This window comes from Syzygium oleosum, unplaced genomic scaffold (genome assembly GCF_021117445.2).
Source record: "Syzygium oleosum isolate NSW1041296 unplaced genomic scaffold, Sole_v2.1 Sole_v2.10, whole genome shotgun sequence".
In the NCBI taxonomy this organism is placed as follows: domain Eukaryota; kingdom Viridiplantae; phylum Streptophyta; class Magnoliopsida; order Myrtales; family Myrtaceae; genus Syzygium; species Syzygium oleosum.
The window spans coordinates 9,115,712-9,127,981 of NW_026607494.1; the positions used below are offsets into that span (position 1 = coordinate 9,115,712).

Here is a 12,270-nt window from a genome sequence, read left to right on the forward strand (position 1 = left end):
ACGTCTAGTTCTCTTGTGGCTCATGCAAAGGTCGAAGTCAAAGACTTAAACACTCGTAAATATCGAGACCTCCTTTTTTTTTCTTCCTTAACAAAGAAAAACGATACAAGCCAACAAATGTAACGACTCCTCAGCATCAAACTCAGGTTCCAATCACATTGATCTCGGTTCCTCACCTTTTTCTTATCTAGAAAATATTGATAAGAATATCGATCATGATATAAGATAAAATCTCAAAACCATCTACTTCAAAGGAAGAAAAAAAAGAACGAAATGGATGGAATTGTATCTCATGGCAACAGTGAATGCACAAAGTGACAAACATGAAGAGAGTCCCAAACTGCCACATTCCTCAAAAGCACTGGTGAGTGTTCCCTTTTGTTTTGGCAAAATCCTCTTTGGTTGGAGGAGAATATTTTGTGTTTGGCATTGAGCTATGAAGTTGGCGTTGCCCACCTGCCCCACAAATCTTTTCCATTTCACCCCCTACCTTTCTGTTGACAGTGATGGGCTTGCTCATTTATTTTGATTTGACCTTGATTTGTGCTTAATTTATTATAATGCCACACAAATTGCTTGCTCTTTGAGCAAAATCCTTGTGCTCGATACCTGGATTAAAAAGAAAAATCTCATATATGATGTTATGTCCCGTCACGTTCGTAATTATAACATAATAATTTTACGTGTGAATTTTTATTATGTACGGTTTTTATATTATTGGACTCTGACATGTATCATCGTTTTTATCGTCGAGAGTGGGACAGAAAGTAATCGTCCGCGTGATTCGCGATAGTTTCGACCGTGACATGGAATTCCAATCGCACAAAATGTTGGGAGATTGGTGGGCAGAATTTTCTTTTATAAGATTAAGATGTGGTTGCACAAGATATTTATCTCCAATGCAGCCCAAATGTCTGCCATTATCTTCTGTCAGGGTGTTCCTGAATACATTGTGTGCTCCATTGATCACATGGTTTGCCTTTGTTTGAACATGAACCGATGTTAAGTTCTCTTCTATTCATCGTTTTAAGAGGCACTGGAAAGTCCGAAAAAAGTCCTATAAGAAACTGATGGTCCTACGATTGTTTGTTTACACCAAAAGTATTTTCTTGTAGCCATTATTCTCTCTAAGAATAAGGAAATTGGAGAAAATTTGAAATTTTTTATAAGAAATTATGGAGAAAGTATTTATTATTTTTTATGTCACTATTAGCGTATTTTGAAAAGTTTAAGATATTTCGCATTCAATAAACTCAAACGGAAAATTGCAAGACTCGCAAGATTAAAATAAAATGTAAGATTAAAAATATGAATCGCTCTAAACAGTGAAAAGCCAGTTGCTTCTATTGAGTATTAATGGAGTGGTAGCATCAATCCTCACAAGCCATTTTATATTTTATCTTCTAATAATTATGGTATTTGATCCTTAAATCATGAGATAAGACAAAAAAATTACTAAACTTGTTGTATGAATGCTTATTTAATTACAAACTTTTTAATTTGATCAATTTACTCATAAAGCTTTTGACGACTTTCCAAAGAAATCGTTTACGGGGGCATTGATCGTCCTACTTAGTATGATCGGGAGTTGACATTGATAATTTTTGTAATTTTTTCAAAATTTTTTATAAACTTTTTAAATTTTTTTTCTTTTCTTTCTTTTCCAGTTTTTTTTCTACTGAAGTCCAGCAAGGGTCATCGGCTGACCCTCATTGGCCATAGGCAAGGGCCGTCAACCCTTGATGGCCACTGGTCAAGGCGCGCGAAGCCCTCACTGGCCCATAATGGCAAAAAAAAAAAAGAATAAAAAGAAAAGAAAATATAAATATAAACAATTCAATTTTTAAAAAAATGCAAAATTTGTCTACGTCCACATCCCCAAACTTGGCAAAAAGGACTACATTACTAAAATTGTCAAAAGGTTTAGGATTAAATTGGCCAAATTGAAAATTTTACGACTAAACCGACATCCGTGCGATAGGTTTAGATTTTTTTGATAATTTTCCCCTAAAATCACTGCATATTGTAACGAATGTTACATTGAGAGTCAAACCACGACTTTGGACTTTGGACTTTGGACTTTACAAATGAAAGAGCTTACATTTTGTTTGGGCCAGTCATTACCTTATTATTAAGGCAAACCAAGAGAAAACAGCATTCTAGTACAACTACAAACAAGTGATCCTAGAGGTTATAATGGCTTTTCCAAGGGATTCCACCAGAAAACAACACTATTACGTATTTCACAAAACAAGCCTCCAAACTCCGAAGTGTATAAGGATTACTACCGCCGAATCCGTCGCAAAAGAAAAGCTCATCGCTATCAACCTGCAAAAAGGAGACCAAAGGATGAGCATATACATATTCTCGATTAGATAGACTAATGCACGGAAGGTTACCACTTACAAGTTCAAAACACGAATATTTTCGAGAAACTACGCACAAGAGCATGCCTGTTGGATCCATAACCATATCCAAACATTCACATTTGCGACGATAATTATACTCGAGTCTCACATTCATATTCCTCTTTGATCGGCAACTGATTGCGGTTAATATGACACATTGTGCAATTACAAGAAATTAGTCCTTGTGCTCATGGGCCAAATTTCTCTGTGAAAAACCTGCAAATTTCTGCATTGTGGGTGGGAGAGCCTGTCACGAGAGAGACAGTAAGAGTTGACATTATTGAGGCACTTTGACAGTCCACTCTGATAAATTATTTTGTGGGGGAAAATGTCACTTTCAAAGATGAAACCCTGGGAACTTAATCGAGGAAGGAACAGAATGCAAGGACATGCCAGCGCAATTTATTCATACAATCAAAAAGTGCTTATAACAGACAGTTCAGAAGTTCAAGATAAACCCAGAAAAGTTGCAAATCAGAGAGTGTTCAAGTAAACTCAAGTACATGGCTATATCAAGTAACATACCTACGGCCAGAGGCACCCAAAAGAAATAGATAAATCCGGCTTACGCGAGAAATTTCTTCTTAATGTTGGGTCTTCTATCTGGCGGGTGAAATCGCGACCTCTATAGCTTGAATGAAGGTGGCAATCTTATAAGTGAAAAATCCAACTAACATCGGTATCAATTCTAAGTGCATATACCCAAACTCTGGAACAAGGATCCTGCAACCAAGCAGGAGATTTGCAAGTATGCATCAGAGAAGTAAAGTGGACAACATGTATGCTTCAGGGAAAGACAAGAAAGAAACAAAGAGTTCAGGGGGGTAAGAAAGGGGTGGTAAAGAAGTCAGAGAGTGTTATTGTCTCTTCATATGTTCGAGAGGTCAAATGCAGAGTAATAGATGGCCCAGCACAAAATCTGAAAGTCCGATGGTTCTATTCTGTATCGAAAATAAATGTCATCCCAACCAATGTCCCTCCACATTTTTCCTTCCTTTCATTTCTCTTTTTGTCCATTCAACTGAAAAATAGATCACAATGTCTTTGATCACTACAAGAACTTGTGTCAGAAGAAAAGAACCAGCATCTCACGAGAAAATTTAAGACGACTGACGTCGTTAAAATTCAATCAAGTAGATTTAAACTTTCAGCTCCCAAACAAGTCCTTTTCCTGAAAGTCTTAATGAATAGTTTAGATCTCAAGATTTCAAGGTGAAGTATGAGTACCTAAGGAAAACATCATATAACAAAATTTTCCATTAATTAATCTGCAAAAACTTACACACCAAGTATTCATAAAACTCAACACCAAGTAAACCATCTGTGATGGATTACCGATGTAAACAATGCATTCAACAATCATAAGCAACATATGCACATGCAAATAACACTTTTGGATATTACCCAATTAAGGGATCCAGTACCAGATCACTTAATTTATTGTGCATTTGTGGTTTTAGGGTTCTGGAAAAATGCAAAAGTAGAGATAAGAGAGTCCACATGCTCCTGTGAATGAAGCTCACCATCCGAGGATAGTAGCTGCATCAATGATTAACATGCTGCTGATACCCTCAAACAAACAGCACAACCAACATTTAAAGTGAAAGAACAGCTTTTCAGTAGGACATTGAACACTGCATACCAAAAGTTTCAGGAAAAAGAGGAGACGTAGAATCAGCAAGCGTACAGTACTCACTCATTCCACCGATTAAAGATCATGACAAGAGCTACAGGCACCAACAGCCTCGGCTGCCCAATTGATCCCCTGCAAATGAATGTAAATCAGCTTGTGTTTACCATATTCACATCCACCCAGAGAAACAAACTAGTTCTTCATAAAAGAAATTATATTCTGAGCACAGGAAAGACAGAAGCATACTTGATTAGCCCCTTAGCCCCATCCGCCATGGAATCAATACTCTTGCCAAGCATACGTACGTAAATCAAGGAACCAAGCAACCCGACGCCAAAACTGATACATCAAACAGTGATGTGTGATGATCGCTCCAGGACTTCCAGAACAACAAATAATCAGTCTACAGATGCTCTATTACAGTTAGGAGAGGCAAGCAACCTCCTAAGAATAGCTTGAATAGCTATGATTCACACAAAACTTAGAGCTGATTTTATTAAATAGAAAGAAATGTGAGTGATGCACCTCTGTGCTACCAGAGGAAAATAAGAAAATTGGAGTGCAAATGGAGTTCATTTCTCGATATAAAATAAATGCAGTACTGATAACATTATTCATGTGCAAAAGGAAATAGCTCTTGACAGCTTAAATAAAGGATCTTCAAAATCCAGAAAAAAGCTTGCAGTAGCGAAACAAAATCTTCATCTTTTTGTGAGTGCTTCCCTGAAAACTGCTCAAATATTCTTTGACCCAAGAAGAGAAATCGTTTAAGTTGTTTTGCAAACAGTAATTCCACAGGAAGATATCAAGGCCTGTGGATTAGTCTACCGCAATAATGGTAGGAAGGTCCAGAGAACACATTCCTGAAAACGTTAGTCATTGTCTTTCAGCCCTTGAGGTTCATTAGAGAATGCTCTATTGTTTGGATATCACCACATGTTTGACCAATGGAAGAGTGAGAGGATATAACATGTTTGCGATATATAAGGGCCTAAAATCTCAATACAATTGCACTTCCTCAAACACAGCAATATCAACGAAACGCAACAAAGTAGACCATGATAGGGATGTTTCATTATTCTGAAACTAGAAGTCATGTAAGATCCGTCACCTAGCTGCAGTTTCCGGGGTGTAAGAGACATAAGCTGAGACGAGACCAATGCCACCAATACTTAGGGTGAGGATTTGCAACTTCCTCTTCAACTGCGCAGTTATTCCAGAAAATGGATATTCACTTTGAGCATATAAAAAGGCTACAATTCAATGAGACCGTATCAAATGGCAGCATACCTTCATATACTCCTCCCTGGATTGAGAAGCCAATACCTTTGGGTCACCTCGAGGACGCCTTAATTCCCGAAACATCTCCTCCTACAAGCAAAAGCAGAATTAAATGCCGCCAGACAGCGATATAAACTCCCTAAGCATAGCAGTGCAGAATGACTTACAGTGCCGCCAGTTGCGGCCTTGCTTGCTCTATCCCACTTCTCTTGTTCACGGCGTGTTGGTGCTAATCTCCATTTTGGCGAAGCACTGCCACTCCTCTGACATTCATTTCCAGCCAAATAGGTGTCAATAGAACAAGATTCAGATTACTGTGAAAGCCAAAAAAAGAAATCAATCAGGAAACGTAGTCATTGGTACATTTACTTCTGAAGGTGGCCTAATCAGCTGATCCAACTCAATCTTTGATATAGGACCGAGGTCTTTGCTCAAGTCAACTTCTAGACTGGGGAATGTTCAAAGCCAGTTATATTTTAGGAAAATATAGATCAATAATGGAGGTCTTTAGTTGAAACTAGAGGCTGAGCGAAAGCCAACCTGTCAAGGCTCATGACTCTGTTTAAACTTAAGAATCCAGCAGACTCTTCCTGTTCCTGCACATGCAAAAAAAACTTGTTCTAATGTCAGAAAACAAGAAGGAAAATGCAAGAACATCATGTACAAATGTATCTAAACAGATGAAAACAACATGTAGATTGCGTCATGTACTCATCATGCTGACGCATGACAACTTATCTGGTCAAGGCAATCCAATCCACAGATAATTTGTTCTCTATAAAAACAAATGCCCACATAACACAGATATTTGCTAGCACAGGAATCAGAAATCATGACAAAATTACACTAGTCCCAACATGTTCAATACTTGAGTAAGTTCCAGAGAATACTTGTCCAGTCTAATCAGCAACAAAATCTGGTGTTACTCTAAACGAGTGTTGCAATCAACCCCCCACAGAAAAGTGACTTGGTTAACATGCAAAACAAAGTGACATAACAACAGTCTTGTAGGAATCGACATTGGCTTCCACTGAAACGTGACGGTTCAATATGGGAAAGAGTGAGTTATGACTCCACCTGGTCTGCAGCATTTTCTCTAAAGAAATCAAATAAAATCATATGATGCCACCTAACATACAATCAAGAAAAGTTCCACGGTAGTGACGGCTGAATGACAAACCAAAACGTCTTCGAACAGACACAAGGTTCCCCAACAGAGTCCAGCTTTCACTAGGACATGGAATTGATGAATTATACGAATTCATTTAATCCTCCTAAGAAATTACCAGAAGTTGATCATCACAGCACACAATTGCGAGGTCCACAACCAATATGCCTACATTACGACAGAAGCGAGGAACTAAACCAAACAAAAAGTATATTCCGAACCGTAACTGGGGATGATGATTCAAGAGAAGCAGGACGAGGGTCCTGAATCATTCGTCTGAAGCGACCCACGAAGTCCTTGTTCCAAATGAAGTCGTCGGAGGTCAAAGGGTCTTCTCCCTCGCCGCCCCAGTACTTGCGGAGCCGCGAACCTGTGCCGGTGGATGCTCCGCCATAGGACACCGAACCCACCACCGGCTTGAGCGGGTTCTTGTTGGGCGGCACGGACTGGTCACTAGGGATGGGAGAGGCCGTGGATGTCACGGAGAAGCAACTAACGATCGACATGGTTGGTGAGATGGGGTGGCATCAGGGGGATGAAGAAGAAGAAGAAGAAGAAGAAGGAGAAGATGAACAGCAAAACAGGTGTGCACGTGGGGTTCAACTCAATCTCTCAAAGCTCATCATCAAATCTAAGACAAATATCTTCGCTCTGCTTTCTCCATAGGCAAAAAACAAAACACAAGAATTGAACCGCCCCTTTTTTTTCCCGATTTTTTTTTAATTAATTTCCAAAATTTTCGTATGAAACATTCATGGCCTTGCCAGAGCAAAATATCTATGTGTAATATTTTCTTCAATTTTTTCGACCCAAAAAAAGAAATCTTTCATACAATTTCGAGTTGACTTGGCCGTTAAATGGGCTAATCTGCTTACGTGGCCTCCTACGTGATAATTAGTTAGGCCCACCAATTAGCTGACGTGGTTAAATTTTCTGAAGTGGCTTTACTTGGATAGGCCAATTTTTAAGTAAAAAAAAAAAGAGATATAGAACAAGAATTATCTCGATTTATAGACAAAGGAAAGAAATTTATCGAAAGAAAATGTTTGGCACAAGAAGGAAGATTGGGGCTTGGGGAGTTTAAGGGCGCAATGGAGTCGAGTAGACTCCACTCGATACAGTGTCCAGTTAGAGCTCGACTCAACTCATAAACCCGAAGTTTAGACACTTGACCTGAGCTCAATCGATTCGATATAAAATTCGACATACTTTGCTTGACTCAATTTTAAGTATGTAAATTAAACACGCTAAATCTTTTTAGCTCGACCGTACTCGGTTCGACTTGCTCGAAATGTTAAAAGAGCAAAAATGTCATTATATTTTGAAAAGTAAGATTAAACATATATATAAGTGGCACAATAGCTATTCATAGATTCAAACTCAAACTATCAATAAATATATGGTTCAAACTATAAAAGCTCTTTAGTGGCTTGGGAGCGTTACACGCACGACCCTCGCCAAGACGGCCCTCAGACCCTCACTTGCTCACTAGGTAGCGAGACTCCAGTGCTTTTCTATCGATGTGAAGTATGAATCACACCCCAACAAGAAAGGACACGGCTTGCCAAGCAAGCATCAAAGCAGACCTCGGCCATGACCATAGGATTTCACTCAAATATATAGTGTCGTTTGTAAGCCACGAAAACGGCACCCTAAAAATTTCATTGCAAGAATCTAGAACACAGTAATTGAGAAAAAGGGATTTGCATACCTAATTTAGGATCCATCGTTCTTGATCCTGAGCACAAGTGCTTACCCTCTATATCACTGGTTTAATGAGACTAACCCTCACATATTACGTTCAGTAACTACTCCTTATATGAGGTAATTTGTGTATTAGGGTTAATGGAGAGACTAGAGTAATATTTCTTAAGTTTTCAGCCACATACCCTCTCATCACAAGCTAGACTCTACCTCGGCCCACACAAACCGCCAACCCCATATTAGATTAATTAACAATATTTATATTTCACCTTATTAGACCAATCCTGTAAAACGGTAAATCTCAATCTCAATTAATTTAGCTCACATTAGAAAAACTCTTACATTGTTGTCCATCAAATTATTCACTATCAGACTTATTTTCATCAACTGTGCCAAACCTCTTCTGAAACTCTTCTTCTGCGAAACAAACCGTACATTGTTTTGCGCGCGCACACACGTTTGGCCCCTTACAAACCACAGTGTACAGTCCGGGGAACTTTATTAATCGGTCAACGCTCGAATTAGTAAGCCTCCATGTATCGAATCCAAAATAATGTCGCCTCACATTGTCTGTCGTTGACCATAATATTTTCTTGTTTCATGAAAGTAGGAAAACAGCAATGTCATTCACATGCGAGAACTGGAAAAGCAAGGAACGTTTTGAAAGATGCGCAAGAATGGCGAGCCTGATTGTTGGATACATAACCAGAAACTTTTGATCAGTTCTAACAACTTAATCTATAAGTTTGATGAGAAAAGTCAACGCCCTTTACGTATGAACTGGTGCGATCCCTACCTGTCAAAAGGGCCAGATTGTTGCTGAAGCTTTCGTTTTAGTTGTACAAGGTCGGTGGGCTAATGATAATATGATATGACATGGCTTAACAGAGAGGCAAAGGAGAACCTATTTATAACGGCAAAGTCAGGGTGCTCTAGCCCATCATATTACTCATCTCATCTGTCTCTTCAACATTTTCTCATCAATATCTGCAGCAACTCACATAGTTTCTGAAGCACATTTGAATATCTCTCCAGTTTCAGAAGAAGAATGTCGACGGTGAGTACCTTCATCGAATGTCTCAAGATCTATCGTGAACATATCCATCATCTTTAGCACCGACACCAGAGCGAGTTATGTATATTTACTTTAGGCCCCAAATGCATGTAAACCCAACATATCAGATCTCCATGTAAACCCATCATCTTTTGCATAGGTCGTTGCTCTATATCAGTGTAAGCTTATCTGCTTGCGAAATGTTCTTAGATTATAGAGATGCGAGTGCACATGGACTGTGCGGGTTGCGAGAGCAAGGTCAGGAGTAAGCTTGAGAAACTCAAAGGTATAAACTTGATGCCCCAACATCAACTTGGCCTTCCATGTCCTGATGAAGTACTAGATTGCTTCTTACTCGCATGAAATTTCCAGGTGTGGACACGGTCGAAATAGACATGAACCTGCAAAAGGTGACGGTCACCGGGTGGGCCGAGCAAAAGAAGGTCCTTCGGACCGTGAGGAGGACTGGAAGGAGGGCTGAGCTGTGGGAACTGCCGTACAACCCAGTGTTCGATACCTCCGGTGCGCTTATCAGTCAACACCAAATCAACGGTCCACTCACATACCGTGCTCCGCAGCCTTCATCTCATTACAACTATTATAAGCACGGATACAATAGCAGTGAGCCGAGGTACTACCATCAGCATCAAGGGCATTCCACGGTTTTCAGTCAGCAGACCGGCGCGACATTCAGCGATGAGAATCCTCATGCTTGTAATATAATGTGACCATGGAAGTTAGAGATGCATATTGTTCGTATAAAGTGACATCCCGGTCCTATTTATATTGAGCGGGGCTTGAAGCAACATTGGAGTATAGGACTTAATGGTTTCTAAATTTGTTTGTACAATTTGGCATATGTTTAGTAAGGATGTTAAGTATCATCTTGGGAAATGTTAATTACTTTTCTAGCTCTTGCTATTATGTATGTTTGCGAAATAATGGGCCTGGCCTAGCACATGGCTCGTGCCATGCTGGGCTGATATGAGGTGTCGGGCCTGCCAGGCATGGCACGTAGAGGGTCAAACCGTGTCGGGCTTGCTCGGGCCAGTCCAAACTGTATGATAATGGAATTCACATAATTGGTTGCTCCAATTCTTATCATTGATCGTATGGAGAACTAAGTGGAAACTCAAGAATAATAGAGCTCAATGCCAAATCTGCCCATCGAATCGGCATTTATCCTCCAATGAGAAAGAATGTCAGTTTGATTAACGAGTGAGATTGGAAATTCGCAATCGATTGGTAGCAGAAAAGGAGCAAATTCCATTCCATCTGCCAAACATGATCTATACATTAGCCTCGTAACAACGACGGATCCGACGGAGAATCAATCGTTCGCATGCTGAGAGTTCTGTTGGACAAGTTTCGCTCCAGCAAGATACATTCCATTCTCCATTTCACTTTGGTTGATTCAAGTAGGAAGGGGATATGTGCTCTCCCTTCTACTTGCAAGGGTTTGCATGATGGTGACCAGACAACATTTGGTTCCGAGGATAATCCAAGCGGACAGATTCCGGGGCTACATGGTGAATGCAATCACCTGAATCTTAGCCACACTTCGTGCCAGCACATGTTCCTAACTCATGCAGGCGAATTTGTCCTGAGCAAAGATCTCTATTGTTCTCTGCCCATATGGACGTATTCTTTCGGTTGTCCTTAATGGCATCAGTATCTTCTGCTACCAGTGGTTTCCTCTGTAGATTCTGCTGCTGCAGGATTGTCCATCCCTCGAGGCCGCTCTCGTTATTCCATGCATCTAATGTAAAACCTAAATTCAATGCAAAACAGGGTTTTTTCTTTGGCTCATCACATGTTCGACCAAACCTAGGGATACTTGTCCAAAAAATCCTAAAAGCAGACAATTTAGTCTTCAACATTTCAATTGTGCAAATTTAGTCCTAAACCTTTTGATGATTTGCCAATTTAGTCCTAAACCTTTTGACAGATATAATCCTAGACCTTTTGAAGGACTATATTAGCAAATCGTTAAAAGGTTTAGGACTAAATTGACACAATTAAAAAAGTTTTGGATTGATTTGACTGTCGTACAATATGTTTAGAACTTTTTGGACAATCTTCCCACCAAACCTACGCCATAACTTTTGTAACTAGAAGTGGGCAGATATGCAAAATCGAGGAAGTGAGGGACGGATCAACGAGATGCCTCTTCTAATTGTCTAAGGTCATTGAAATTCTATTTTAAGAACACAAGGAGAGAGAGAGAGAGAGAGAGAGAGAGAGAGAGAATTAAATTAAGGAAGTTGTTAAAAGCATCAATCTCGCTAGAAAAGCAAATCGAAATAGGACAGAGAGTCAAGCTAAGAGTGTACTCTGGCTTTAGGATAAACACTACACAAAGTTTTTAAATTCTAATGAGAGTTGACTTTAAGAGATAAAGCTCTAATATAACTCCAAAAACAAAAAAAGCTTTCCTCAAGTTAGTATAGAAAAAGCCAAAGCTTAGACACAATATACAAAAAAAAAAAATAATAATAATAATAATAATAAGTTTACACTTTCTATTCTACTTCCAAGACTAGATCGGATGGGTAAAAGGTGCAGTCTTCTTCCACGCGTCAATCGGTAGAGCTCTTACTCAATGCAATCTCGAATTCAAAGGTTCGTAAAAGATGTTAATCTTTAATTATTTACTAAGCCTTTTGGCATTAATTATGTTTACGCAGTCGAAATCTTTCAAAAGAAGCATGTTATTTCAATTCGAGTTTGATGTTACGAACATGCAAATTTTTACTCTTTCTTTTTATTTCGGCTAATTCTTATCAAAGATGGTATGATCATACAATGAAAAGGCACCTTTGCCATGTTGCTCGTCTAACTCTTCTCGAGCTTGACTCGATCGCTATAATCAGTAATATCGAACTGATCTTGAAAAATATTTCCAAGTTGGTTCTGGAAATAAGGGATGATATTCATCGAGGTTTCCAAGTCTGAAAAGAGTATGATATTTTCTTTTTAGGGATCACATTGAACAAATTAAAAGTCAGGAATTATATTGCAA

The 12,270-nt window shown here is 39.2% G+C and overlaps 2 protein-coding genes across 14 annotated transcripts; one reads left to right on the forward strand and one right to left on the reverse strand.

The window, feature by feature from the left end:
* Positions 1-1,978: 1,978 nt before the first annotated feature.
* On the reverse strand, positions 1,979-7,160 carry LOC115685594 (protein CONSERVED ONLY IN THE GREEN LINEAGE 160, chloroplastic-like). 13 transcript variants are annotated; one of them, XM_056315554.1, is made up of 11 exons: positions 6,712-7,150; positions 5,863-5,918; positions 5,686-5,770; positions 5,490-5,585; positions 5,332-5,412; positions 5,153-5,244; positions 4,288-4,380; positions 4,105-4,173; positions 2,934-3,131; positions 2,407-2,655; positions 1,979-2,328 (listed from the first exon to the last, which is right to left on the reverse strand). In XM_056315554.1, exons 1-9 carry the CDS (start codon positions 6,994-6,996, stop codon positions 3,008-3,010), a joined length of 981 nt encoding a protein of 326 aa, XP_056171529.1. In that variant the 5' UTR covers positions 6,997-7,150; the 3' UTR covers positions 1,979-2,328; positions 2,407-2,655; positions 2,934-3,007. The 13 variants fall into 13 exon arrangements, with proteins under 13 accessions (XP_056171529.1, XP_056171530.1, XP_056171534.1 ...); XM_056315555.1 differs by lacking the exon at positions 2,407-2,655 and having other exon boundaries at positions 4,105-4,170; positions 6,712-7,153; XM_056315559.1 differs by lacking the exon at positions 2,407-2,655 and having other exon boundaries at positions 5,863-5,912; positions 6,718-7,152.
* Positions 7,161-9,464: 2,304 nt separating this feature from the next.
* On the forward strand, positions 9,465-9,976 carry LOC115685505 (heavy metal-associated isoprenylated plant protein 28). Its single transcript, XM_030610582.1, has 2 exons — positions 9,465-9,534; positions 9,621-9,976. Exons 1-2 carry the CDS (start codon positions 9,468-9,470, stop codon positions 9,974-9,976), a joined length of 423 nt encoding a protein of 140 aa, XP_030466442.1. The 5' UTR covers positions 9,465-9,467.
* Positions 9,977-12,270: the final 2,294 nt, after the last annotated feature.

Excerpts from the sequence above, each read along its gene's own strand:
- LOC115685505 (XM_030610582.1), top strand. The coding sequence starts at position 9,468 with ATGCGAGTGCACATGGACTGTGCGGGTTGCGAGAGCAAGGTCAGGAGT. Across the intron at positions 9,535-9,620 it reads TAAGCTTGAGAAACTCAAAG|GTGTGGACACGGTCGAAATA; the intron begins GTATAAACTTGA and ends TGAAATTTCCAG.
- LOC115685594 (XM_056315554.1), bottom strand. The coding sequence starts at position 6,996 with ATGTCGATCGTTAGTTGCTTCTCCGTGACATCCACGGCCTCTCCCATC. Across the intron at positions 5,771-5,862 it reads AGAGTCATGAGCCTTGACAG|TCTAGAAGTTGACTTGAGCA; the intron begins GTTGGCTTTCGC and ends AACATTCCCCAG. Across the intron at positions 4,381-5,152 it reads ACCCCGGAAACTGCAGCTAG|TTTTGGCGTCGGGTTGCTTG; the intron begins GTGACGGATCTT and ends TTGATGTATCAG.